The sequence below is a fragment of the Entamoeba dispar genome, genomic scaffold (assembly GCF_000209125.1).
Source record: "Entamoeba dispar SAW760 scf_1105229457749 genomic scaffold, whole genome shotgun sequence".
Classification (NCBI taxonomy): Eukaryota; Evosea; order Mastigamoebida; family Endamoebidae; genus Entamoeba; species Entamoeba dispar.
The window spans coordinates 1-27,356 of NW_001852848.1; the positions used below are offsets into that span (position 1 = coordinate 1).

A 27,356-nucleotide genomic window follows, 5' to 3' on the forward strand; every position below is an offset into this window, starting at 1 on the left:
AAGAATAGAAATAATATAAAAAATAAATGAGGTGATTATTGATTCAATTCAATTTTAAACAAAGAATTAACATTGGATATTAAGACAAACCATAAATTATTATGGTTAAAAAGGAAAAATTATTGTTAGAAAAGAAGCAAATATAATAATAATAGAGTACAAAAATGAGAAAAATATTTGAGATTAAAAAATCAATTTAATTAAAAGTTTTAAAATAACCTCATCTTTCATCAATAATCCATTTTTTTGAACTATAAGCAGTACTAGTCATTAATAAGTCTCAAAAAAAAAAGATGCATCCCCTTATTCATTTATTATTGTTAAATTTTAAATAAGTTACTAAAAATTGAAACATTTAAGAAAATATAAATCTAACAATAAGCATTTGTTTTTTTAGTTTTTTTTTTTCGTTATTTAGATATTTACAGAAATGATGGACAGTTATTGGTTACCTCCAGTATCCTCCAATTCCCTTCCCGTGAAAACTAAACCAAGATCAAATACTATTCAGTTATCTACTTTCAATAATCCAACTCGGCAAAAGAAAGTTGTTCCTTTAGTTAGTAAAACTGAAAGTAAATTTTTTCATTCAAGTTCAGCTACAGTTCTAGAAAAAAAGACGATTACTCAGTCTGAAACTAAAGTCAATCCATCAACTCGGCGTCCCTTACCAAGTCTTCCTCCTAATTATTCACAACAACCAATTGGAATAGCTAAAAAGACAAACAACCAACAAACATCAAGTGATGAGATAAACTTAAGAGTTCTCTCAGTTAAACAACCTAATGACCTTCCAAACCAATTAGAATTCATGTTGTCAAAACAACGTACAATCTTAGGAATAGATGACAAACGAAAGAAACCTATCAAAACGTCTAAAATGGCTAAAACACTTAAACCTATTAATTCTTCAGAACATACACAAACATCTGAAATACCATATGAAGAATCTCGTTTAGCAAAAAGAAAGGTATCAGTTTTAAGTGACCAAGAAAAAAAGGCTATTTCATTGCTAGCTAATGGAATATCTGGACTTGGTAAAAGTGGAATTCATGGAAATAATAATGATATTGTTGAACGTGAATATCTTTGTATTAATCAAAGTACTAAACCAATATTAATATCTAAAGATATGATGAACGTTGAAGATACAGTTGAAATACGAAATTTTCTTCAAATATCAGAACTTGCTTTACATCAAATGAATGGAGAAGTATTACCTTATAATTACATCGAAGCAGAGACTAGTTGTGGTGGATTAACCCAACCAGTTATACTTACTATTAACACATCATTTTCACAGTATAAAATATCATTTAAGTGTATGACAAATTTAAAATGGGTAGAAATTAAAAAAATGATTGAAAAAGGAATTAACACAAAAGCATCAACAAGATTACCAATAAAAATTTCAAATCATAAATTAGTTATTGCAGGAACTCGACTTTATTTTCAAGAACAAAAAGAGATGAGAGAATATTCTATTATAAATGATATTAGTAGAAGAGAGAAAATAATAAACATTGAACTAATTAATCAAATTCAATTTAAGGAAGAAATTAATCAAATTCAATTAAAACATCAAAATCTTTTATTAAAAGAGAAAAAGAAATGTAAAGCAAGTAATTTTAGTGATGAAATATTATCATTTACAATATATGAATTATTAAATTTTGATCCTGAAATTGTATTTAAAAAATTTTTTGATGAAAGTGAAATAACTAATTGTATTAAAAATTATTTTGAAACTCGTTCATTTGAAAAATATAAAATTATATTAAAAGTAAGTTGTTGTTTATATATGGGAACAGATAAATTATGTAATAAAGAATATTTTACTTCTGATGTAATTAATACTATATTTGATTGTAAAATTATGACTGACTTTTCTTATTCTATGTTACCTTTAGAAACACGTCTTGGAATTACTTTATATGCAATTAGAAAAGGAAAGAAAGTGGTTATAGGATTTGTAAATACTCCTTTGTTTGATTTTCAAAATTTTTTATTATCTGGATATGTCAACTTAAAACTTTGGCCTGATGAAGAATCTGATGCAGTCTCAAGTCCTTTACAAAATCCTTCTTCTACTGCTCCAATTATTTCAATTAAATTTCCTGATCCTGTTATAAAAATATTTTATCAACCATATGAAGCTAAATACCCTCAAATACCAAAAAATTTACTCAAAATCTCTAACGATGTTCAACAATTGGCTTTACATAATGACCCATTTCAACCATTAACTAATGAACAAAAAAATGAGATATGGCAAAATAGATTTAATATTCTTATCCAATTTCCTGATTCTATAGATTTATTATTACGAGCAGTTCCTTGGACAGATTATAAAGCACGAGAAGAAATGGCTGATTTGATTAAAATATGGCCTGGAATTAGTCCTATTCAAGTAATCGGATTATTAGATGTTCGTAATTCATTTACACCAGCAAGGGATTATGCTGTTCGTTTATTAGAAGAAACTAATGATAAAGTGATTCTTGGATATTTGCCACAATTTATTCAAGTTTTAAAATTTGAATCATATACATGTTCATCATTAGCATTATTTTTATTAAAACGAGCATTAAAAAATAGAGGAGATATGGGACAATTATTTTATTGGTTATTAGTTGGTGAGAATGAAAAGACAAAAATAAGTTTACGGTCTAAAATATTACTTGAAGTATATAATTCAATGTGCGGTATCCAATTAAAAGAATTAAAAACACAAGAAAACTTTATTAAAATTATTGAAGAAACAGCGGTTAATGCTAAACATTGGAAAGATGATGAAGTTAAAACTAATTTACCAAATATGCTTACAGTTGTAAATAATGCATTAGAAGGAAGTAGATTAACATTACCATTTACTTCAAGAGAAACTGTTAGTTGTGTTGTTATTAATAAATGTAAAGTATTTGATAGTAATGCACATCCTATATTATTATGTTTTCAATCATCACCAATTTTTTCACAACAAGAAACACGATTTATTTTTAAAGTTGGAGATAACTTAATGCAAGATATGTTAACTCTACAAATGTTTAAATTAATGGATGATTTATGGAAAAAAAATGGAATTGATTTTAGAATGACTATTTATAATGTTCTTGCAACTTCAACAACATCAGGAATTATTCAATTTGTACCAAATTGTGAAACTGTTAATAGTATTCAAACAAAAGGAAGAGGAATTACAGGAGTATTTGATGATGCATGTATTTATGAGTGGATAAAAAGTAAAAATTTAGAAGAAGAAGATTTAAAAAATGCAATTGAAAATTTTACATATTCATGTGCAGGGTATTGTGTTGCTACATATGTCATTGGAGTAGGAGATAGACATAATGATAATATTATGGTATCTAAAGATGGTCATTTATTTCATATTGATTTTGGGCATTTCTTAGGAAATATTATTAAATTAGGATTTTACAATAAAGAATCTGCTCCGTTTGTATTAACTAATGATTTTATGTTTGTTATTACAATGGGAAATACTGACACTGATAATTACTCATTTTTTGAAAATATTTGTACTAAAGGATTTATGATCCTTAGAAATAATGCAAAAACATTTATTTATTCATTTATGATGATGTTATGTAGTGGAGTTCCACAACTAAAACATGTTGAAGATGTTCAATACTTAAAAGATGCATTTATGTTAGATAAAACAGATGATGAAGCAGAACAAGAATTTAGATCATTAATTTCACAAAGTTTAGGAACCTTTAGAACACGACTAAATTTCTTCATGCATTCAATGGTTCACTAGTTCATACATTGTTTTATAATCAATTTCTTTTTTATATTTAAAGAAAAGGAACAAATCAATAAATTATATCTTAATCTAATATCACTTCATTCTTTTTATCTACTCTATATTTCATAATAAAGAATATAAATAATACTATTGATATTATTAAAATAACTCCTACTATTGCTATTGGAATAAACCAACGATTTTCTTCTCTTAATACTACTTGACTTGCTTGACAATAATTTCTTTGATCATAACCAGTAAAATAACTTCTCATAAGAGCAATATAATCTCCTCCTTTTTTATGACACATCTCAACATTTGGAATTAATGAAACAACTTTTGATTTATTCAATGGTGGGTAAAAAACATTAACACTAAAAAGATATTGTCCTCCTGAGACATAAGGTACTTGAACTCCTTTAAATAAGAATAGTCCATCAGATATACAATTATTATAAAATCCTTCATCATGATAAATGACTGATAAATTTAAATTTTGTCCAAAAATAACTTGTTGACTTCCAATAATCATTGGAATATTTGGATGATGAATAGTTAAATTACCGTCTAACATAATTACTGGTGCTTGAACAATTGAAACACTACCTGAGGCACTTGTTAATTTAGGTTGTGTAAAATTAATTATAACATTTTCTTCAATTTCTGTTGTTCCAGTAAGTTGAACCATACCATCAGGTATTTCAATAAAAGAATTCTTTTTAATAAGAAGTTGGGTTGCTACTAATGTATTTGTTTTTAACTTTTTAGTAATTGTGATGTTTGTACCTATAATTTGATCTGCTATTAGTTCCCCAACAACTAATGATCCATTTGTTACAACTACATTTTCTATAGTTACTGGGTCATCAATAATAACATCAGATATTGTTGCTAAATTTTTTAAGTAAAATGTCCCTTTAAAATGAGTTGGTGCAATAGAAACAAATGAACCATTTATACCATTATTATTATTAATAGTAGTTTCATTGACAAATATAACTGGACGAATATATGGTTCAATGTCACATTTCATTGATACACTCGTTCCAAGAATTATTTGGTTAAAGTCTTCAAATTGTTGTGTTAATGTATTGTATTGACATCCCTTATTAACTACATTACAAATACTTGTTTCGTTTGTCATAATTAAATTAAATTGGGTTAACCCTCTTTGAAAAACTGCATTACATTGATTACAAATACTTTTACATGTACCTCCAGGTAAACGACGTAGTAACGAATTTGTGACATTAAATGTCATAACTACTTTAACTTTCTCTCCAGAAAAAGAAAAAGCAGGTAACACATTAAACATTGAAATTCCAACAAATATTTGTGGACGTATATTATTCATTGTAAGAATATCATTCATAATAAATAGTGTTGAAGTTGAAGAAACTATTTTATTTACAACAATTGGCATATTAACATGAACTTCATTTGGTTGATAAATATTAACTTTATACTCTGCCCCAATGTTATTTCCTAATACATACAATTTATCAATATTAACATGTGTATTAAACCATATGTTTGTTGCCCTAAGATCATTAATTGTTATTGTAGAACCAGAAAGTGTCAAGTTTACTGCATTAATACGTTTAACAAAGATTTCATTCTGTGCATTAACTTCAGCATTATCCTTTAAATAATATTCAGTAGCATTCATTGTAGCATAAATTATATCATTTGTAACATCAGTATAATCAATGACACAATCTCCTTTGCAGTCACAGTCTACTACTGTTCCATCACTATTTGCCACACACGTTAATCCATTGCTATAAATTATCAATAATGTGGTTAATATTATGCTTTTCATTCCTTTATTTTTTATTGATTTTCTTTTTAAACCCTTTCTTATTTTTTTTTCTGTAATATCCAATCTTTTTTACTAAGATACATATTCAACGATATAATTTTTTTATGTTTTTAAAAACAAAAAATAATGAATTAAAAATCTAAAAATATAAATTTCTAACCAAATAAAAACATAGAAAAATCTCCAAATTTAATAACGTTGAAGAAAACTGACAAATATAGTGTTTTTAATGGAGCCTTCTCTCTCAACACTTCCTCTTTTTGATGCTGAAGAACTAACGTGGTATGTCAAATATTTTCAGAGTGATATTAAGAAATCTCTCTGTTTATGTAATGAGATTACAAAAATTATTAATCCAGAAAAAGAGTCAAGTCATCAGGAGTATATGACATTTATTTTTCCGTTTGTTTTTATGTCATATTATTAATAAATTGTTATAGAAAATTAATCTATTTAAAAGAGAAGGTTTTCAAGGGAGTATTGTTTTAAATGGGACTGAATGTGCAGGATCAGTTTGTTAATTATCATTTATAAATCTTTTAAAATTACAGGCAGTTTGTTCTTTTTTATTAACCTTTTAATTTATTTCTGTAGAGAATAACAGTTGATTGTAAAGAATGGACTTCTAAACAAGAAAGTTTCGATGTTGTAGATTGTCCTCTTCGACAGTTATATAAAATTCTTCAATACCTTGGGACTATTGAGTCTAATTTAAAAGGACTTGAAACTATGAATTTTGACATAATAAAAAACAGTTGTGATAATATCTGCACAGCAATTGAATTGGCTATCCAATCACTCCTTCATCCTCCTTCATTACTCTTTCCTGATACCCCAACTCATACTTTTTTTCAATTCCCTCATCCTCATATGACAGCAGAAATATATGTACAACAAGCAGAAATTATCCTCCATCTTTTTCTCCTTGATTCAGTAGATTCTGACCATCCATCAGAAGCATTGGCAGATGGTATAGTATTAGAAAATACAAAAATTACTCAAAGAAACAAAGTATTGAAAGCTTATTTACTTGAATCAAAATATTATTGGATAAAAAATGAAATGGAAATTCATTTAGAAAGTGAACATTTAAAACATTTACTTTCAATACTCACTTCTTTACAACAAATATGGAATGTTCATAGTCATAATATTAATCAGTTCATAAATTAATTATTATTTGTATTTTACTTATTTATTTTATTATAACATTTATTTAAAACAATAAAAATTAAGTTAAATTCCTAAACAGTTCCGAATATCCGGCAATTCAATTACTTGTTAAGAACGATTCCTTCATAAGTTTCTTTGAACCAATTAATGGCATCTTCTTTAGTTAAAAGATGATCTCTTCCAATCTTATCTTGCATTCTTTTTCTTCGAGAAACTCTGAATCCTGGTCTAGCAAGAACAACAAAGAAATCCATACCATAAATTCCAACTTGTGGATCATATTTTAATCCAAGATCAATATTGTTCTTCAATACCAAATCCAAAATTACCAGTGGCTGAGAAATTGTTGGCTTTAAGTTCAAATTCCTTAACTTTCAATCCTTTTTCAAGAATTTCAGCAGCTTTAGCTCCTCTAACTGTAACATGGCATGCAATTTGATCATTTCTTCTAATAGAGAAAGCACGGACAGTGTATCTAGCCTACTGAAAGAACTGGTGTTTGTCCAGTTAAAGTTTCAAGGACTTTAGCAGCACGAGTTATCTATCTCCAGACTCACCAACTGAAATGTTAAGGACAAGTTTGTCAATCTTAATCTTTCTCATAACATCAGACTTCTTAGCTGCCATTTCTTCTGCCACAAGGGTTACCTTATTTTTTAAGTTTCTTTTTTAAGGGTTCCAAGTTTCTTCTCATTTTTAACTATATTCATTAATTCTTTTGTATATTTTTTTAAATTATATTATATAACAAAAATTTATATAACAAAAAATATTCAGAACATAAAATATTTATTAAAAAGGAAAAAATACTTTGGATCTTAAAATTATCTTTTGACATGAGCAACCCATTCTTAGACGAACCTCAATCTAATACGAATCCTTTTGTATCTGACACCCCTCCTTCTACTTCAAATAATCCATTCAGTGAACAGTCTAGTTCTCTTACAAATAATACTAATCCTTTCATTACAAACGATAACCCAACTGTTTCAAAAAATCCAAAAGTTACTTCTACTAATCCTTTTGGTGAATCAACAACAACAGATAATACTAACCCTTTCTTAACTAACGATATTCCTATTCAGTCAAAAAGTCCTCGTTCAAAGCCTACCTCATCAAATCCATTTATTGACTCTGAACCTTCTTTAGAAAACAATAATCCTTTCTTAACTAATGACACTCCTGTTCCTGCTAAAAGTCCTAAAACAGTTTCACACTCTCAAACTAATACAGTTTCTACAAATCCTTTTGGTGAACCAACAACACCCCAAGTTGATAATACAAATCCTTTCCTAACAAATGACAAACCAACAGTTTCTAAAAGCCCAAGAACAATTATGCAAGTTAGTTCAAATAACCCTTTTAAAGACTCATCATCTACAATGGCAGATTCTACAAATCCATTTGGAGATTCATCAACACTAGATAACCCAGCAACTGAGGTTACTCAAACACAAGAATCTCACTCTTCTAAAAAAACTTCATTTGCTAACACTCAATTTGAAGATGAACCACCTAAAATGACAAGTTCTACAACAAGGCTATCATCAAACAATCCATTTGGTGAACCTGAATCAACATATTCCAATCCATTTAAATCCTCAGAAGTCCCTGTTAAATCAAAAACACCAAACCCAAGTTCAACTAATCCATTTGGAGATGAACCACCAAGGTTAACTTCTTCTACATCTAAACAAAGTTCAACTAACTTATTTAAAGATCAACCCCCTAGAATCTCTATTACACCTAAGCCTACATCAAATAATCCATTTGGAGAACCTAATTCATCGATTAATAGTAATAATCCATTTGGCCAACCTGAAACTGCACCAGCAATTAAAGGAACTAGACCATCTTTCCCTAAGCCTAAAGCAGTTGGAAATCAAATACAAGGAATTGATATAGATGAAATAGAAAGTAGTTGGTTAGATAAATCAACACATGACATTTCTTATAGAGGAATAACTATAAAAAATATTTGTGCTGCAAAAGGAACTGTGTTGATTCTTGGAAAAGAGAAACACTTTTTATTAAAAAAACTCACATTTAATTTAATCAAAGATATATCAGAACATAGTATTATTAAAGGAGCTATTGATCCAACAGGAAATCATCTATTATTGTATACATTAAATGGGGAGTTATATTATACAAGCAAAGATCTTATTTCAGCAACAAAAATTAAAATTCCTAACTTAACTGATGGAACTACTAATGACATTATTACTGCTATAAAATTTAATAGTAATAGTACAAGTAACGAAAAAGAACTTAAAGTATTACTATCTACATTAAACAGAGTAATAATTAAATTAGTTATTGATTTAAATACATTTAAATCAAACTCAGAGATATTGTATGCTAATAACAATAAAATTGGTGGAGAAATGTCACCATTTAATGGATTAGATTGGATTGAAACACCAGTTAATACCATTATTTTGGCGTCATCACCAACATCTTTACAAAAGATTGTAATTAATAAGAACAAAAAAATTGCTAAAGATGAAATAATTCTTATTATGCCTTTAAAAACTGATCCAGAAACAGGATATTTTTCATTAATAAGAGATGTAGAAATTAATAATAGATTTAATGTTCTTTGGGTGTCAGGAAAGATGAAAGGAATTGACCCAGTCAATCCAGCACAATCAAGTAGTATTGTAAGTAGAATTGCATTTGAACTAAGAGGAAATGAATTAATTCAAATTAGTAAAAAGGATAATATTAAAGATGTTGTTATGGCTTGTCAAACACAAAACCATATATTCTATCTTTATAATGATCATTTAGAATGTTATTCTCTTATTCATGATCAAAGATGTGAAGAACAATTAGAAGGAGGGGCTATCACTATGTGTGCTGATATTACTTCAGAAGAAGAAACTTTATTTGTGGCAACAGAATTTTGTTTGTATCAATTTACTGTCCCATTAAATTATGGTAAAGAAGATGAACCATTTACTAAGAAATTAATAAAAGATATTGTAGATGAAAATAAATTATATAGAACATTATTTAAACAATTAAATGAAGAATCACAGATAAAAGGAAAGAAAATATCATGTGCTGTATTGTATTGTTGGTGTGTATCATTATTATTAGAAAAATTAAATAATACAGAGAAAGTAAACAATGTATTTAATCAAATGAAAGTATTATTTAGTAAAGAATTTGATGGTGTTGATAAAATTAATACCCAAATTGTTAGATATATGGTACGTAGTTGTGGTTCAGAAGAAGCATATTCTACTTATTGTGACTGTACCAGAGATTATGAAGGTAAAGTAAGCTGGTTAATGGAAAGAAGTATGTACGAAGAAGCCTTCAAATTTCTTAAGAATTTATGTATGAATAAACGAGATAAAGATATTGGAGAAGAGTTAATGAAGAAATATTTTGGTATTTTATTTATTAAGTTACCACAAGAGTTCATTGAATTTTTAGAAGAAAGAGATACTAGCAACTATCCAATTTTCTATTCAACACTTCTTATTTATGAAGACCCAACTTTTTCTTTAAAATTTGCTAGTCAGTTATTGAGTAAAAAGGAAAGTGTAAAAAAACACGGAAGTGATAAAGCACTTGTTGAATTTATTTTTTGGAACTATGTTGAACCAGAAAGTACAATTGAAGATGATACAATTAAAACATTCTTAGAAGAAAAAGAGCATTGGAAATTAGTTGAATATGATAGTGCACTTAGGGCTTTGAAGAATAAAGAAATGACACGATCATCTATGTTTATGAATCTTCAAAAACAACGATTTGAAGCTGCAATTGATGACGGAATTAAATTACTTCAAAACTATAATTATGAAAACAAGATAGAACGATTTGAAGAGGACGTTTCTTTATTACTTAAATTACCATCTAAAATAAAAGGAGAAGATGAAAAACAATATTATTATCTTAAAGCCATGAATGGGTATTTATCTATAATTACATCATCTTCAGAACATGAAGCAATTAAAAGAAAGAAAATTTATGAAACAATAACAAAAAATAAAATACCAGTAGAAGATATATTACCGTTATTACCTTTAGATTGGGAACTGGGTGAGTTTAAAGGTGTTATCAAGAATGCAGTTGATATTCAAGATAAAAAACAAAAAAGATTAAATAATGAAATCGAAACATCTTGTGGCTCTAGTGCTCTTTTTGAAAATTCTACTGCTCGTCATAAGAAATACTTTAAAACAGAATTAAATTTATTGAGATGTAATTTCTGTGGTGAACCAATTTTTAATCAGTTTAAAAATGCTTCAATTGATCAGTCTAGAGGTGCTATGTTCCCGTGTTCACATTGTTTCCATATTCTTTGTATTAAAAAAGAATTTGCTCAACACCCTACTCTTTTTGCTCGTTCTGTTACTCAATCTATTATGTTTGCTAAAGATGAAGAAGAACAATTTAATTGTTATGCTACTGAATGTCCAATATGTGGAGAGCATAGTGTTAATTTGATTGAATATCCATATACTTCAACTCGTGATGACCAATACTGGAATCTTTAAATTATTTCACTCAACTACAAAAAGAATTCACTTTTTTCTTTCATAGTGGGTAATTTGATTTAATTTTAAAGTAAAAATAGAAAAAGGCAGAATAGATAGAATGTTATTTAAGATATGTTTTATTTTTGTTCATATGAACAGATAGCCAAATAAAAAATAAATGAAAATGAAATTATTAGAATTATAGAATAACAAAGAGTGGACCAGAGGGAAAGTTTCTTTTTGTCTCTTTTAACTATTTTCGGATGTTCAAATCAATGTTTTAGACATCATATGTTATTTTGGGTTATCTTTTATTTTGGACAATATACTTTAAAAATAATTTGCCATATTTAGTAACTGGAAATTTACATGAATATTCTTATTTAAACTGAAAATAAACTATGAGAAATAGTCTAAAACAAAATGTATTCATTACCACGACATCCATTTGTTGATTATCCAACATATTATGTACAAACAACATATACAAATGATAAGAATATAAATAAACAATTATTTAATTGTATTGATGAACAAGAAAAATTATTAAAAGAAAGAAAAAGAGAAGCAAAAAAATTGAAAGAACTCAAACCAGAACAACGACATCCAAAAATTCGAGTATCACATCAAGTCTTTAAAGAACTTAGAGCTATTCAAGAAGAAAAAGGATATAAGTCTTTTGGAGAAGTTGTTAGAAAATTATTAAATCGATATGGAGAAGATATCAAAATATCAACATCATCTTCATTACCAAGTTGTAGTTAATTTATTTTTATGTTTCATTTAACAAAAACTTACTTTTTTGTTTTAGTTTTTCAAACCCTTGAAAAGAACTTATTTTTCAAATAAAAAAATATGGAGGAAATCATAAGAGACTTTTTTAAAGGAAGAAACATTCAAAACAATCAACAGGCCATCAACAACTTCATTAGTTCTGGTGATGGACTAAATTGGGCAATGAATAATATTAAAAATGAAGACAAAGTATTTTCTTGGTTTAGTTTGACTGTGATTGATCATTGGGTCTGTATGAAACCACAACAAATACCATTAGAACAAATGCAAAATAAATTGTTAGAGACATTAGAATATTATTATTCAATAGGAAGTAGGGAAGCGTCAAATAAAATTGCAGTACTATTATGTGCTGTTAGTAGATGGACATTTAATGGGAAAACTATATGTTCAGATATTGCTAATTTAATTCATAATGAAGCAACAACTGGAATAGCTATTTTATTATACTCATTTATTGCTGAAGAATATAGAACTGTTGCTAAAAAATATCATGTTCCTAGTAAACGTATTCAATGGATTAAAACTACGTTTGAACAAGAGGCCAATGATGTAGTAAAGATTTTGGTGAATTTAGTTATTCAAAATAGAGTAGATGCATTAGTTTCATTAAGTAAATATGTTGGATGGGTTTCTACAGATACTTTAATAGCATCTAATTTCTTTGTTGTTTTAGAGAAAACAATTGTAACACCATCAATGATAAAGCCATCATTGGATTGTCTCACAGAATACCTTCAAACAAATAAAATACCATCAAATCCACAATTTCATATATCAGTTATGGCACTAACACTAAATCTTTTAAAACAACCTGATGTTCCAGCACAACCAGCTTTATATCTTTTAATGAAAACGTTTTCTGTGTGTGTTCCAAGAATTCCATTTGATGACTCTTTATTAGAAATACCAAGAACATTAAATAGTTTTATTGCTTCACATACAAATGATTTTACAACTGTTTCTATGTGGTTTGAAGCATGGGGAGCACTTTTTGATTCATGTATTGCAGATTCTTTATGTGTTGCAGATGAATTTGGTCCAATAGCACAAGAATGTTGTAAAACAATATTGCCATTATTATTTTGTTCGACATATAATCAGATTGAATTGTTGGATACTTCTAAAGTAGGAGATGAACAAAGTGAATTTGAAGTTTTTATATTTAGTGCATATCAAGTTTTAATGAGTCTAATTGATTTTCAAGGGCAATACGTTCTTCCATTGATATTAGAAGCAATGAATCATTCATTTGAAATAATAATGAGTAAACAACCACAGTTATATACAGAAGGTGATGTATGTGATATTGCAACTACATGTAACTTATTTTTAGAAATACACTCTAATCTAATTTATAAAATAGAGAACTTAGAACAGCTTCAAAGTATGTACTCACCATTGTTTAAAATATTAAATATCCTTCCTCAAATAACTAATGATGATGCAAATACTGTTGCAATTAAATTAAATTCAGCAATAAGAACTCTTTTCTCGTGCTTACATGAATATGAATCACAAATAACCAATCAATATATTAACCAATTAATAATTCAATTTATTCAAATAGCAACAGCGTGTAGTAATATTGAAGTATCAAGTAAAGTAATAGATTTATTATTTGAATTAATTCTTGCATGTAGACCTGAGGTATATCAAGTTCCAATTGTTCAAGAAATATTAAGGAATAGTACATCATTTGTTAATAAGTTCCCTATGGTATTAAGAAAGTACGTCATATCTGGAATAAGTGATATTATAGTATTACCTATGCCTGATAGCATTTTTAAACAAGCCAGTTATGAACAAAATGCAAATGGATATAAACTTCTTATTGAAGAAAATGTTATTCAACCAATAGTACAATGTTTCCAAACAAATACATTTAATAATTATCGAGACCTTTGTAAAACAATTCAAATAATTGTTAAAAATAAAGAAGATCTCAATAACTTAAATAAACAAATGATTTTATTACCATTAAATCCTTTAATGAATGATATTTTACCAAAAACACTTCCTGTTATGAATATAGAATTATTGCATTATACATTAACATTATATTATAATATATTAATTCAATTACATAGTGCTATGGATGAACAAAGTGTAGGTAATATTATTGAAATATTATTTAAAATATTTGATGGTAAAATTTCAATGATAATTGAGGAAAATGAAAGACACAGCAATTCATCATTATGTTTATTTATTAAAATATTATCTTTCTTTGTTAAAGAATGGAGGTATAGAAATAAAAATAAATCAAATACATTATATGTTTCTATCCTTATGAAATCTTATTCATTAATAACAGTTGATATGGTAAATAATATGAACACAAAAACAATTGGTAATGCAATTTTTAGAGAAGGGTATTTATTATTTTTCCGTATTTCTGACGTTTATTTTGAAGAATTATCAAAGAACTATCAATTCTTTGGAGTGATAAATCAAATGATATTACAAGGATTTTCATTATCAGATATTGAATTAGTGAAGTTGATAATAGAAAATGTTCTTGAATTAAATATGAATAAGAAATTATTTATTCATCCTACATTTAAAGCTAATACTATCACTTTTTGTATTCAATTATTAAATATTTTAATTAAAAATGAACATTCACAAGAAGAAACTATTGATTTATTATATAATATTCTTGATGCTGATGTTCCTTCTTTATTACAATCATTTAATATTGTTCTTCATTCATTCTTCCAACAAAATCCACAACTAACTGAACAACAGAAAAATGATACTATGCAATTATTTACTAAAGCAATAGATTTACCGACATTCTCCTTTGCAATTCAACAGTTCGTAAATGATATGAATTGTTACTTTAATTGAATTTTAGACAATACATTTACCTTTAATAAATAAAATAAACTTATAAACATAAAAGAATATTATCAATTAGAGAATAAATATGAATAAAATAATTGATATAAATGATAACCATGCAAATAAAAAACAACCAACTACTTTTGTTATTATAACTATTGCAGGAATAGAACGATCTAATTGATCTAGTTGATTCATTATAATATCCACATGTGTGAAAACATCATCTACAACTAAAGTTAAATTTTCACATACTGAATGAAATTTATCAAACCTCATTCCAATAATATCTACTGCTTGTCCTAAAGCAGCACCTGCAATAGAAGCTTTGTCCATTTGAACTTGCATTTGAGATAATTGAGAAGGAACTTGTTGTAAAATATCATTCATAGTATTTAAATTCTTCACAAAGGTCAAATTAAAATTTATATGAAATTTATGTAAGAAGTCAGCAATTCCATTAACAAAATCAGTCATCCCTGAAATGGTTGAGTCTGTAAGATTTAATATTGGATCAATTTGGTTATCAATAATTACACTTCCAAAAGTAAGGGTCTTGTTAAACTCTTCAAATCCAAATTGGAAGAAAACGTCTCCACGAATAACCGTTTTTGATAACATTTGAATATCTTTTATTGTTGGGTAAACTACATGTGCGTCTGTTATTATTGAATTAATTGCTTGAGGAATAGGTAAGTACCATTTTTGAATGATAGGATTTAATGGAAATAATGCTAATACTATACTTAAGATAAAGAAAATAATACCAGAAAAAGTAAAACAACCAAGAGCACTAAATCTAATAACTTTAGAAGTACATCCTGGTGATTGAGGTAATGATGAATTTTCACTAAACATTGAAATATGACAGTGAAGACTTAGATCAACAAAAATATTTTGAATAGAAAAGACTACTGTCAAAATGTCACAAGAGAAAGTCCAAAAATTCCCTTTTCTTGTCTCAATAAAAAAAGTTTAGGGTTCATAGTTTTGTGTTATTTAAATTAGTGGGATTAAATAAAACTTAAATATAATGAACTTATAAATATAAAATGAACTTATTTCAGAATGAATCTATTGTTATTCAATTTATTGAAACAGTTATTGATAGATATAAACAAGGAAACCAAAAAGATAAAGTATTATTTATTGGAGAAATTATTTCTATAGTATTGAGTTTATTTTATTTAATATATGCTATTTTATTACCAAATCTTCACGACTTATATTATCATGATTTTTATTTTAATGAATGTGTATTTATTATTGTTGCAACAATAACTGGTTTAATATTTGCTAGTATTCGATTAATTGCAACATCATTAGATAATAAAATGTTAGGAATTAAATGTAGTTTTATTCCAATTATTCTTTACTTAATGGTAGCATTATTATCAATCAATTCTCAGCGATATATAACTAATCATGGATTAATATCACCAAATAATTTAGTTCAAGTTGAATTTAAACATCATTGTTGTGGGTGGTTAGCATCAAATGTTGATAATTGTGGTGCTATTCCAAAAACAAATACAACGTGTTTTGAAAGATTAGTTCATCCATTAAATTCATTTTTTAAACACAATGCAATACGATGTAGTTTTCTATGTATTTTTGAAATGGTAATTGCATTATGTATGTATTTTTTTACTAAAGATGATTTTATTGAAAGCCAATATGATTGGATCGATCATGAAAGTTAAAAATTCAATTGAATTATTTAGTGCATTCTTTATACTCTGCTTCTGTCAAATGAGATAAAGCACATAAAAGACCTTTTTTACATTTACCATCACAAGTATTATAACTTGAATCTTTGAAGTATTGCATAAATGTTCCCCACAAAGCATTGTCATTCTGTAATTTATTATAAAATTCTTTTAATCCTTCAGTGCTCATATCATTTATTCCATAAGTTTCTTTAAAACTATGTTCTTTCTTCCATGGATATCCTGAAGAACCAGCATTACATTCATTGATATCTAAAACATATGTAGTATAATCTTTAACTGATGCCCGATCAAATTCAACTAATCTAAATTTTGGATTAATTTTACCCCAAGTTGTAACAGCAGGATTAAGAATGACATGATAAAATGGATTCTCGCTATTAGGAAGAATTCTGAATGATTGGTAATGTGAATGACCAGCAAAATGGGTAATAACGATATCACTATATTGTTTCATTAATGAAGTAAAATCATTATTAAATGCTGGCTCTAAATCAAATTGACCACTTGACTTTAATCCAATTCCTTCATGTGAAATAATAATAACTTTTTCACCATTAGTTTTTGATTGTTTTAGTGTTGTATTAAACCATGCAACCATATCTCCTGGATCCTGTTCATTATACTTCTTTGAATGAATACTAAATTTATCAACATAAACAAGATTTAAAGCAATTAAACGAATTCCTGAATCAATCAACTCAGAATAATATCCTCCTTTTTTAAATGTTTCTTGTGCTTGAGAAGATAACCAACCTTTAAATTGTTCATTCATAAATTCTAACATCCACTGGCATCTAGGTGGATATTCCCATTCACTAGAAAGGAAGTAATCATGATTTCCTGGTACTGGATAAACATTAAATCCAGGAAGTTTTTTCTTGAATTGATCAGCCATCATTTTTATCCTATTTTGATTAATAGAATTTGATTGATTTAAGACATCTCCAGGAACAACGTCCATTAACCAGAACACAGTATTACTTTCAGACTTGTGTTCTCGAATATAATCTAATGATGAAGTAACTGTGTCTAAAGGAGGATAACAATTAAAATTACCACACCTTCCAGCAACGTTGTCTTCAGTGTGTTTTCTTGGAACTGAGTCTGAATGACAACAATCAACAGTATAACATTTGGCTGCACTACCTTCAGTATATAAATCATCAAAGTGAGTGTCAGTAACAATCCAAGCCTTCTTTCCAAGAGTTAGACTAACTAAAACAAAAACTAAAAAGGCATTCATCCTCATAAGGGAGTTGGGGTTATTTAAATTTTTAGTTCTAGTGATGTTATATCTTATTTTGTTTTTTGTGAGTCAAGTCAATCTTTCTCTTTCTCATCTTATGAAAGTTTTTTCTACTACTTTGAACTTCAAAAAATGGTATATCTTAAAGTAATTATTATTACTCAAAAACTATTCTTTAATAATTAATTCGTATTTTTAAAAAAAATATAATTGTTTCTTCTTTGGTTTACTAAAAATAACAATTATTTATTGCCACGTACAATAACAAAACATTATTTTTCCTTTTTTATTAGAAGAAACAACCTTTTCTTCTTCTTTTAATTAAACCCTGAGCCCTTAGTTTTATTGTTTGTTTAACTCACTTAATAGTTAATAAATTAATGAATTAAACAAATACCATCCTACTATTTCTTTTTTCTTACTTAATTACTATTTTCAATTTTATTTATTAGTTCTAAGAACAAAAATTATGTGTTATACTTTTTTTTATTTAAGTTATAACAAGCATTATAATTTTTATACTAACTTTATAGAAGAATAGTATTGATTTGAACAAAAGTAGTCCATCAATACATTAATAATGACAGATGTTTGTAACACTTAATGAAGAATAATAGCAATAGTAATACAATTAATTTTACAGTTTATAGTTTAAGATTATCACTATTATTTTTATAAATAAAACAAAACATAAATTAATTCTAATAAATCATAAAGAATCTAAATTTTTAAGATTTGTGTTTTTAATTATATTTTATTTAATTATCATAGTTTTATTAAAAAATTTTCTATACTATAAATTGTATTTTCCATACTACTTTATAATTTGTTTACATGTTAGAGAGACGCAACAAAAAAAGATTCAATTTCATCTAACCCATCAATGTGTTTCAAAACTATTCTATAGACAACTGTTTTATTTCTAAATAATGAAATGACAAATATTTAACAATTAATCTATAATAAAAAAGATAATTATTAAAATACTTTTAATACCTTAAGCTAGAAGATTATAAATTATTCTAAATATTACAACTAATGAATTTCTATGAGCAAAAATACTATTTTCAGTTCTAATATTCAAAATTTCTTCTACTTCTATAAAAATGTTTACTAATATAATTAGTTTTAACTGAGTAATTTTACAACTAACTTTAATTTTTTAAGTTTTTGTATCTATTAATGACTGACAACACTTTTGAATCGAGCAATGAAGAAATTATAATAATAAATAGAGTTATTCTTTAATCTCTAACAATACTAAACTAATAAAATAATATAAAAGTTATTAGTACAAATGAAATGGACAATCAGCCGTACTGTAGTTACATAGACAATAACATCCTTTCTGAAAATTTGGTTGTTTAACATTTATTAGTTAGATTGATTAATGGTAATATAAAAATATATTTATAGAAGAATGTTATAATTAGATTTTATTTTAATAAGAATCAAATATATATTACGACTTTGAATTTTAATTTATTAGGCTCATTCTTTTTCATCTAAACGAAATATGTGTATGGGTAGGTGGTGTAGATTCTATACCTTATTGTTGGTAAGATGTTTTTCCTTTTTAAGAAAAGGAAAAGATAAAAACTTTAAAAAAGATTCACTGAAAAAGAAAAATTGAATGACTATAAAAATAGAATCGCTATAAAAACCCTAAATCTCAAAAAAAGGAAAAACAAAATTTACTCATGTTTAGCCATAAACAAATGAGTTATCAACAGCGTTCAATACCAATGCCTATTAATCCTGCACATGAATTTTATGACACTGTAATTGAGAAAGTAATGAGCAGAATGGAAGAACGATTAAAAGCACATGGTTTTGATGTTGAACAAATTGATACATTCAAAAGAGTTTGTTTTTTAATTCAAAGGGAAAGAAGAATATTTAAAGATAATATAGTTATGGAAAAGTCAATGTGAAGAACTTGAAAATCAGAGCGATGATGAAACAGAAGAAGCTCAATATCAACAACCATTAGACCAATACGGATCTAATGACTTATACACACAACATGTTCACACCTTACAAAATCAGCAATTTTCAATTGCACATCCTCAACATAGTTTTCCACTTCTTTCAGGTGATAGAGCAACAAATGATCCTTACCATAGTTCTTTTGTTCAACAAGAAGAAAAACCAATAATGCCTATGACCATTCCAGAAACAATTATTCAACATCCAGTAGCAACTATCCCACCTGTAATTGAAAATGCTGAAAGTGTTGGTGACGATGACGACAGTGGTTCATTGTCAGATGATGAAAGTTCTGAAGAACAAGAAAATGACTCAGTAATGATTTGCCTGTTTACATCAGTTAAACATTCACACTCTAGACATAGGTGTGATTTCATCAATTGTGTATTAAGATTTAGACACCGAGAATATTTCTTTACTAAGTGTTTAGGTGAATTCCAATCAGCATGAACAAATTGATTTTTTTTTTACTGATGACTTATCATTTTAATAATCTAAAAACAAGAAAACAGAACAAGAACTTTTAAAAAGTAAATAATGGATTTATTCCATACGAACATGCTGTCCGTGATCACTCATTGGAGTTGTTCTCATCTTTTCTGTCTTATTAATTGGGACTTTTCCAAGAAGAGAAGTATCAGAATTGATCATTTGATTATCAAGATACTTTTCATCTTCCTCAGATGCATTTTGGTGATACCCAATCTTTCTTGATAAGTTATGATATGGATAATCCTCTGGGGTTATGACAAGTCTTCTGTAAGGTTCTCCAAGTAATTCTACCATCTCTTGGAAAGTTTTATTGATATTACTTCCTTTCTTATCAAATCCAAAGAAAATAAGTTGGATATCGTCTCGAAGGATGAAGGTCTTATTTTGGTTAATCCATTGTCTCATTGGACCAACTAAGTGTTTCCCAACCCATTCGCCACCAATAAAAATTTCATTATATGGTGAGAAGTCAATCAGATCAAAAACAACAGGTAATTTACTAAATGTTTTTCTACCGTCTTGTCTTAGTCGTAGTTTTTTAATTCTCTGAGTTGTCTTTACTTCATAGATATCCCCTTTGACATCAAGAGCAAGTTTATGAGCTATTTCTCCTATAACAGAATCACAGTTTGAATAATAAACAACTAGTGGTTTTCGTTCCATTTTGAGTTAATGTTTTTCTCTGTAGATAACTTCACTCAAATAATCATGTCTTTTCATCTCATTCTAACCTTTTCTTTTCGATAAAATAAAAAGATTATTTTTAGTTAATTTTGATATAAGTTTTAAGATATTTTGGTTTTAATGAGTATAAGAGATTACTGAAAATTTTATCAACAAACAGTTTTGGAAAGTGTTAACTGAAAAGAAGAAAAATGAAGTAATTAAAAGAAAACTTATACCTACTATAATAGATCATCTTAACATTTTTCTACTCTCTCTAACTCCTCTAATAGTAACCTGAAACCAGTACAGCCCAGAAAACCATTAAATAATTAACAAGAATATTAAAGATGAATCATTTTTTATAAAACCATGTCAAGGACTTTGCTTAGATATAATAAATAAAGAACTGATAAAAGAAATAACTCTTTAATGAGAACAAAAATAAATTTATCATGTACTTAATTTATTCTATACAATTATTTTGAGTTTTTTTCTTCATTATTAATAACGAGTTTTATTCTTACATTATTGAAGTTGCTTCTTATTATTTTGTGTATGTTCATATTTTTATAAAAAATAATAATTTGTTTTGTTATTTTCTAAATGTCTTTTACTTTAAATAAAACGAAACAACACACTAACTTAATACTTATTCTATTGGAAATAAATGTGGAAAACGTTTAAGGAGTTGAATGTTAACATCTTTATTGTAAGTATCAAAATAAAGTTTTTCAACTGAAGGGTTTAAATGAGGAATAATAGAAGTGTTAGACTCTAGATAAACTTCTTTCAATGGAACCTCTTCTAAATTATTAATAATAATATTGTAACAAGATTTAATGAGTAATTTCTTTAATGTAGTTGGTAAAATAAATTTATTATCTGAGGTTTCAATCCAAAGCTCATTTAAATCTTTCCATGAACGTAGGTCTATGACCACAGGAATAACACCATTTACAGAATATTGAGAAATAAGTATAACTTTTTTTATTTTATTTGGTATTAGCATAAAGTCATTAATTGTTAGTGGTGTGCAAATTAATTCATCAACACTTTCAATAACATTTTGTAATTGACCTCCAACTTTTTGACACATAGAATAATGATAATATGACTCATTTAAACTAACTTCATTTACTATATCTACACACTTTATTCTTTTAATATTTTTAGCTTCAGAAAGAGAAATCATTTTATCGCTCATACAAGAAATACAAAATTGAGTTACTGAAGAAGGAACATCGATCTGTGTTTTTATAACACATTGTGTAAATGATAACTTTTTTAGTTGGTTCATTTTAGGTAAATTGTTATTAATCGTAACTAAATTAAAACAAAGACTAGTAAGATTCTTAAAGTAAGAAATATCTATATTTGATTTAAACAAATCCAATTCTTTTAATTCATTATCAACTGGGATTTTGGGTATGTTAAATGAACATTGATCCATTTTTAATTTTGTGCAATGAACTGGTAAAGAAGAAAGAGAAGTGCAATTTATTAAAATAAATTCTTGTAAATCAGTTAGCTGTTCTATATGAAGTACTTCACTTTCTTTTAATGTTATATGATTTACTTCTTTTGGAAGGTTTAATGCATCCACTTTACATTTATCAAATGATAGACTTCTTAGAAAGTCAAATTTTTTCAAGTTTATTTCATGTAATTTAGTAACACTAATTGTTGGGATATATCTCTCCTTTAATAATTCTTCAAATTGATAATTTTGTTGGTACGTCCAATTATTATTGGTGATTACAACTTTGGGATCAAGTCCTTTTATCCAAGAATTACAACAAATTTTAATATCTCGTACACATCTAGTACTAATATCAAGTACCTTTCTGATTTGATTTAAGTCATTTAAGTCAACAACAAATAATCGAATATTATATTCATTTAATGTTTGAATGAATGATTCTTCAAAAAATTTTAACATCTTCAAATGAACTAATTCAAATCTATGGTTTTTATTAGTAAAGAATTGTTCAAGATAATTAGTTGTTGTTGGTACAGAGCAATGAGTTCTTAATGAAATTTTAGTTAACAAAGGGAATTGTTCCAAATCTATAGGAGAATCATATGTAAATAATCTTAACTCTACTATTTTTTCTTTTAGTGGCAATAAACAACTAATCTGTTCATCATCAATTTCTTTTTGTAAATAAATTCGTTTAACTGAAGTTGGTATACAACGCAGAATTAGTGGTGAAAAAAAAGTTAGTTTTACTGTTTCAAGAAAGGGAAAGAATTGAAGTTCTTTTGTAAATGAATAACCGACTGATGTCATTTCTTCGGGATTGTTAATCATGTTTTGAGGTTTTAATCCTGGATTTATTCTTAACATTTTAACTGCATCAAAACATTTAGAATTGACCATTTGAAATTGGCAAAGTGTTTCTAATGTCTCAAGATATAAAATAACATTAGCTAAAAACATCTTTTCGAGTGTTTTTGTCATGAACTTACTCTTTAATAATTTAGTTTGAAAAGTAAAAGGTTTTAAAAAAGAAAACTATTGAGGGTTTCTTTTATTTATAGATATGTATTGAATTTAAAGATCTTTTTGGATGTTGACTTTTTGGAATAAGTAAAAATGGAAAACTTGGAATAAAAATAAACAGATCTGATTTGGGAAAATGACAGAGAGTAAAGAAAATCCAGAAATCGGACATATTGACAGTACAATTCACTATAACATAAAAGGAAATGAGTTAATAGATATTATCGAACATAGAAATACTGAAAAGTATCAAAGATTTGGTGGAGTTCATGGTCTATGTGAATTATTAAATGTAGATGAAAAGAAAGGAATAACACTGAGCTCCATTACAAAAAGAGTTCAACAATTTGGAAACAATTTATTACCTCCTGCTGAACGACAAAGTTTCTTTGAAATATGGCAAGATGCACTTGGAGATCAAACATTGCTAATTCTTATTGCATCTGCAATAGTTTCTCTTGTATTGGCTTTTATTGTACCACATGCTAAAAAAGAGTGTTCAAGCGGTATTGATACAGAACCACCAGATTACTATGAAGGAATTGCAATACTGGTTGCAGTTTTTGCGGTTAGTTTAATTGGTGCATGGAATGACTATTCAAAACAAAGTAAGTTTATTGAAATTGCTTCAAAAGAAACTGACTGTTCTGTTAAAATAGTTAGAGATGGTGTTCCAATGGAATCGACATCATCTCAATTAGTTGTTGGAGATATTGTTTATTTGTCTGTTGGAGATGTATTACCTGCTGATGGTATTTATTTAAAAGGAAATGGACTTAGAATTGATGAATCAGAAATGACTGGGGAATCTGTTTCTGTAAAAAAGTCAGAAAAGAATTTTGTTTGTTTATCAGGATGTACTGTTACTGATGGAAATGGTACAATGGTTGTTGTTGCTGTAGGACAAAACTCACAATGGGGAAAGTTAAAAGGATATGTTAATAAAGACAAACAAAGGCCTACTCCATTACAAGAACGATTAGATGAATTGGCTGAAAACATTGGTAAAATGGGTATGTTTTGTGCTGCTGTTGTATTTATTGTATTAACGTTATGGTGGTTTTATAAAGCACTCACATTTACTGGATATGTTCAACCTGATGATCATTGTAAATTATGTTCTCCAGCAGAAACAAACAATTGTGTTGCTGTTAAATTTAATTGGTGGAGAATCACTGATTTAGTTGATTATTTTATTATTGCTGTTACTATTGTTGTTGTTGCAGTACCTGAAGGACTTCCATTAGCAGTTACTGTATCTTTAGCTTATTCAATGAAACAGATGATGGCAGACAATAATTTAGTAAGACATTTAAAAGCGTGTGAGACAATGTCAAATGCCACTTGTATTTGTTGTGATAAAACAGGAACTTTAACTGCGAATAGAATGAATGTAACTAGTCTTTGGACTGGAAATGAAGTTATGGAAATTGATCAAACTAATCAAATACCAATAACAGGAGAACTTCTTCATCATTTAAGTGTCAATATTGGTATTAATACATCATTATCATCTAATATTACATCATCTAATCAAGCCATTGGAAATGAAACTGATTGTGCTTTATTATTATTTTTAAAAAAGATAGGAATCTCACCATCACTAATAAGAAGTACTAATGTTATTTCAAGGCAATGGGTATTCAATTCAGAAAATAAAAGAATGGACACAGTTAGTGATCATTGTATTTATTCAAAAGGAGCACCAGAAATCATTATTGGAGAAAGTACACATTATCTAAATCAAAATGGAGAAGAAGCTGAATTTTATGAAGATCAAAAAGATCAAATTAATAAAATTATTGACCAATGGGAAAATAAAGGAAAACGAGTTATTGCTCTAAGTTATAAAAAAATGGAAGAAAAAGAGTTTCAAGAATGGAACAACACACAAAGTAATGAAAGAATTAATATCAAAAACACTTGTTTAATTGCTGTAGTTGGTATTAGTGATCCTGTAAGATTAGAAGTACCTCATGCAATTGATAATTGTAAAAATGCAGGAATTAGTGTTAGAATGGTAACAGGCGATCATGTAAAAACAGCCTTAAGTATTGCTAAGGAGTGTGGTATTGTAGGTGAATGTCAAATTATTGATAAAGATTATAATTGTTCTGGAAATATTGATATTGCTATGATGGGAAAAGACTTTTCAATATTAAGTGATGAAGAAATTGATAGAATTTTGCCAAGACTCAAAATATTAGCAAGGTGTTCTCCACAAGATAAACAAAGATTAGTCGAACGATTACTTATCGCAGGTGAAGTGGTTGCTGTTACAGGAGATGGCACTAATGATGTTCCTGCTTTTAAAGAAGCTGATGTTGCTCTTGCTATGGGATTAAGAGGTACTGATGTAGCAAAACAAGCAGCTGACATTGTTATTTTAGATGACAATTTTAATTCTATTGTTAAAGCTGTTATTTGGGGAAGATGTGTTTATGACAATATTAGAAAATTTATTCAATTTCAAGTTACTGTTAATATAGTTGCACTTGCACTTTGTGTTATTGGGTCAATTTGTCAGATGGGTTCTCCATTAAATTCAATGCAAATGTTATGGGTTAATTTAATTATGGACACATTAGCTGCATTAGCACTTGGGACTGAAAAACCTACAATAGACTTATTAAAACGAAAACCATTTAAAAGAACAGACAGTCTGTTGTCAAAACAAATGTTAATTAAGATTGCAATACAAGTTATTTATCAGTTGGGAATATTATTAATTATCTTATTCTTTGGATCTACATTTAAATTTATTTCTGCACCTTGTGGGTACATTAGTACTATTGAAGATTATCCAGGAAAAGAGTATATTTGTTATGACAATAAAAAACATACCGTTATTGATGTTCAAGAAGACACTATAACATTACAAACTATTATTTTTAATACTTTTGTATTTTGTCAAATTTTTAATGAAGTTAATTCAAGAAGAGTAAATGGAGAAACTGATGTATTTAAAGGTATTTTTACTAATTACATCTTTATTGGAATAGAGTTACTTCAAATTATTGTTCAAACATCAATTGTTATTTTTTCTGGTGCTACATTTGGTGTGAAGCCATACCCTGGAATTAGTTTAACTCAGTGGGGAGTTTGTATTTTACTTGGACTGGTATCATTACCATTAGGGTTGTTAAATGGAATTTTCAAGGAAAAACTAGCCAATAAAACAGTCTCAGTGTTTGATGTAGATGAAGTTGAAATGAAAAATAATAAAAAGAACGATAACGACAGTTGGGAAGATGAAAAAATAAATTGTATTGAAGAAAAAAATGATTTTGATAAAACATTTGAAACAAATTCTGATGATATTTCTTTGACTATGAATTAAATCGCATTTTTATTTTTTGTTTTTAGTATTTTTGTTATAAAAATCAATAATTTTACTATCTACATTTATTATTTTTATCATAAAAAATAAAAATATTTTTATTTCATTAGTTTTTTTTTAAATACTTAAAAAAAAAAATAAATTACTTTTATTATAAATTTATCAATTAAGATAATAATTAGAATTAAAAATTAAAATAAACTAATTATAATTAACTATAATAATAATGGTTTTTATAAATCAAAAAATTGTAAATAAATTAAAAAATAAAGTTTTAATTAAATTAGAATATCTTTAATATATTTTTGATAATATTAATAGATTTTACAAACAATTTATATAAATATTTGTAATAAATGTATTAAAAAGGTTATAACAATCAATTAATTGTTTAGACCATTATCATTTTTCTTTTTTACTATTAGTTGGTCTACTTTCTTTATGACACTTATTTTCTTTTAATTCTCTTGAACAGAAAAATA

At 27.0% G+C, this 27,356-nt stretch overlaps 15 protein-coding genes across 15 annotated transcripts in view, besides 21 other annotated features; 8 read left to right on the forward strand and 7 right to left on the reverse strand.

Moving 5' to 3' along the window:
• Window positions 1-182: 182 nt before the first annotated feature.
• Window positions 183-218: a sequence feature (AT_rich).
• Window positions 219-433: 215 nt separating this feature from the next.
• On the forward strand, window positions 434-3,781 carry EDI_013440 (phosphatidylinositol 3-kinase catalytic subunit gamma, putative; the record flags this gene model as incomplete). The annotated part of the gene is made up of 1 exon (XM_001733662.1): window positions 434-3,781. One exon carries the CDS (start codon window positions 434-436, stop codon window positions 3,779-3,781), a length of 3,348 nt encoding a protein of 1,115 aa, XP_001733714.1.
• Window positions 1,761-1,783: a sequence feature (AT_rich).
• A 70-nt stretch (window positions 3,782-3,851) lies between the features above and the next one.
• On the reverse strand, window positions 3,852-5,591 carry EDI_013450 (uncharacterized protein; the record flags this gene model as incomplete). Its single annotated transcript, XM_001733663.1, has 1 exon — window positions 3,852-5,591. One exon carries the CDS (start codon window positions 5,589-5,591, stop codon window positions 3,852-3,854), a length of 1,740 nt encoding a protein of 579 aa, XP_001733715.1.
• Window positions 3,887-3,937: a sequence feature (AT_rich).
• A 91-nt stretch (window positions 5,592-5,682) lies between the features above and the next one.
• Window positions 5,683-5,746: a sequence feature (AT_rich).
• A 74-nt stretch (window positions 5,747-5,820) lies between these two features.
• Window positions 5,821-6,764, forward strand: EDI_013460 (uncharacterized protein; the record flags this gene model as incomplete). The annotated part of the gene is made up of 3 exons (XM_001733664.1): window positions 5,821-5,993; window positions 6,052-6,103; window positions 6,186-6,764. The coding sequence occupies 3 exons, from the start codon at window positions 5,821-5,823 to the stop codon at window positions 6,762-6,764; spliced, it is 804 nt and encodes a 267-aa protein (XP_001733716.1).
• Window positions 6,009-6,050: a sequence feature (AT_rich).
• Window positions 6,756-6,834: a sequence feature (AT_rich).
• Window positions 6,835-7,058: 224 nt separating this feature from the next.
• On the reverse strand, window positions 7,059-7,391 carry EDI_013470 (60S ribosomal protein L11, putative; the record flags this gene model as incomplete). The annotated part of the gene is made up of 2 exons (XM_001733665.1): window positions 7,059-7,239; window positions 7,318-7,391. 2 exons carry the CDS (start codon window positions 7,389-7,391, stop codon window positions 7,059-7,061), a joined length of 255 nt encoding a protein of 84 aa, XP_001733717.1.
• A 65-nt stretch (window positions 7,392-7,456) lies between these two features.
• Window positions 7,457-7,563: a sequence feature (AT_rich).
• A 37-nt stretch (window positions 7,564-7,600) lies between these two features.
• On the forward strand, window positions 7,601-11,281 carry EDI_013480 (uncharacterized protein; the record flags this gene model as incomplete). The annotated part of the gene is made up of 1 exon (XM_001733666.1): window positions 7,601-11,281. One exon carries the CDS (start codon window positions 7,601-7,603, stop codon window positions 11,279-11,281), a length of 3,681 nt encoding a protein of 1,226 aa, XP_001733718.1.
• A 405-nt stretch (window positions 11,282-11,686) lies between these two features.
• EDI_013490 (uncharacterized protein) lies at window positions 11,687-12,028 on the forward strand (the record flags this gene model as incomplete). Its single annotated transcript, XM_001733667.1, has 1 exon — window positions 11,687-12,028. One exon carries the CDS (start codon window positions 11,687-11,689, stop codon window positions 12,026-12,028), a length of 342 nt encoding a protein of 113 aa, XP_001733719.1.
• A 90-nt stretch (window positions 12,029-12,118) lies between these two features.
• On the forward strand, window positions 12,119-14,911 carry EDI_013500 (uncharacterized protein; the record flags this gene model as incomplete). The annotated part of the gene is made up of 1 exon (XM_001733668.1): window positions 12,119-14,911. The coding sequence occupies one exon, from the start codon at window positions 12,119-12,121 to the stop codon at window positions 14,909-14,911; it is 2,793 nt and encodes a 930-aa protein (XP_001733720.1).
• Window positions 14,116-14,137: a sequence feature (AT_rich).
• Window positions 14,173-14,203: a sequence feature (AT_rich).
• Window positions 14,652-14,677: a sequence feature (AT_rich).
• Window positions 14,912-14,932: 21 nt separating the features above from the next.
• Window positions 14,933-15,014: a sequence feature (AT_rich).
• Window positions 14,978-15,763, reverse strand: EDI_013510 (uncharacterized protein; the record flags this gene model as incomplete). Its single annotated transcript, XM_001733669.1, has 1 exon — window positions 14,978-15,763. One exon carries the CDS (start codon window positions 15,761-15,763, stop codon window positions 14,978-14,980), a length of 786 nt encoding a protein of 261 aa, XP_001733721.1.
• A 154-nt stretch (window positions 15,764-15,917) lies between these two features.
• Window positions 15,918-15,959: a sequence feature (AT_rich).
• EDI_013520 (uncharacterized protein) lies at window positions 15,958-16,608 on the forward strand (the record flags this gene model as incomplete). The annotated part of the gene is made up of 1 exon (XM_001733670.1): window positions 15,958-16,608. One exon carries the CDS (start codon window positions 15,958-15,960, stop codon window positions 16,606-16,608), a length of 651 nt encoding a protein of 216 aa, XP_001733722.1.
• A 13-nt stretch (window positions 16,609-16,621) lies between these two features.
• EDI_013530 (sphingomyelin phosphodiesterase, putative) lies at window positions 16,622-17,887 on the reverse strand (the record flags this gene model as incomplete). The annotated part of the gene is made up of 1 exon (XM_001733671.1): window positions 16,622-17,887. One exon carries the CDS (start codon window positions 17,885-17,887, stop codon window positions 16,622-16,624), a length of 1,266 nt encoding a protein of 421 aa, XP_001733723.1.
• Window positions 17,888-18,058: 171 nt separating this feature from the next.
• Window positions 18,059-18,096: a sequence feature (AT_rich).
• Window positions 18,097-18,548: 452 nt separating this feature from the next.
• Window positions 18,549-18,672: a sequence feature (AT_rich).
• A 151-nt stretch (window positions 18,673-18,823) lies between these two features.
• Window positions 18,824-18,879: a sequence feature (AT_rich).
• A 399-nt stretch (window positions 18,880-19,278) lies between these two features.
• Window positions 19,279-19,349: a sequence feature (AT_rich).
• Window positions 19,350-19,602: 253 nt separating this feature from the next.
• On the forward strand, window positions 19,603-20,323 carry EDI_013540 (uncharacterized protein; the record flags this gene model as incomplete). Its single annotated transcript, XM_001733672.1, has 2 exons — window positions 19,603-19,749; window positions 19,799-20,323. The coding sequence occupies 2 exons, from the start codon at window positions 19,603-19,605 to the stop codon at window positions 20,321-20,323; spliced, it is 672 nt and encodes a 223-aa protein (XP_001733724.1).
• A 93-nt stretch (window positions 20,324-20,416) lies between these two features.
• EDI_013550 (uncharacterized protein) lies at window positions 20,417-21,028 on the reverse strand (the record flags this gene model as incomplete). The annotated part of the gene is made up of 1 exon (XM_001733673.1): window positions 20,417-21,028. The coding sequence occupies one exon, from the start codon at window positions 21,026-21,028 to the stop codon at window positions 20,417-20,419; it is 612 nt and encodes a 203-aa protein (XP_001733725.1).
• Window positions 21,029-21,592: 564 nt separating this feature from the next.
• Window positions 21,593-21,617: a sequence feature (AT_rich).
• A 63-nt stretch (window positions 21,618-21,680) lies between these two features.
• Window positions 21,681-23,492, reverse strand: EDI_013560 (uncharacterized protein; the record flags this gene model as incomplete). Its single annotated transcript, XM_001733674.1, has 1 exon — window positions 21,681-23,492. One exon carries the CDS (start codon window positions 23,490-23,492, stop codon window positions 21,681-21,683), a length of 1,812 nt encoding a protein of 603 aa, XP_001733726.1.
• Window positions 21,837-21,857: a sequence feature (AT_rich).
• A 178-nt stretch (window positions 23,493-23,670) lies between the features above and the next one.
• On the forward strand, window positions 23,671-26,874 carry EDI_013570 (plasma membrane calcium-transporting ATPase, putative; the record flags this gene model as incomplete). The annotated part of the gene is made up of 1 exon (XM_001733675.1): window positions 23,671-26,874. The coding sequence occupies one exon, from the start codon at window positions 23,671-23,673 to the stop codon at window positions 26,872-26,874; it is 3,204 nt and encodes a 1,067-aa protein (XP_001733727.1).
• Window positions 25,098-25,118: a sequence feature (AT_rich).
• Window positions 26,875-26,879: 5 nt separating the features above from the next.
• Window positions 26,880-26,929: a sequence feature (AT_rich).
• Window positions 26,930-26,937: 8 nt separating this feature from the next.
• Window positions 26,938-27,232: a sequence feature (AT_rich).
• A 44-nt stretch (window positions 27,233-27,276) lies between these two features.
• Window positions 27,277-27,356, reverse strand: part of EDI_013580 (uncharacterized protein) — a gene marked incomplete at both ends in the record, with an annotated part of 1,116 nt that continues 1,036 nt past the window's right edge. The window contains one exon of the mRNA XM_001733172.1: window positions 27,277-27,356. This exon is cut by the window's right edge and continues 975 nt beyond it. Within this exon, the coding sequence (XP_001733224.1) occupies window positions 27,277-27,356 (80 nt within the window).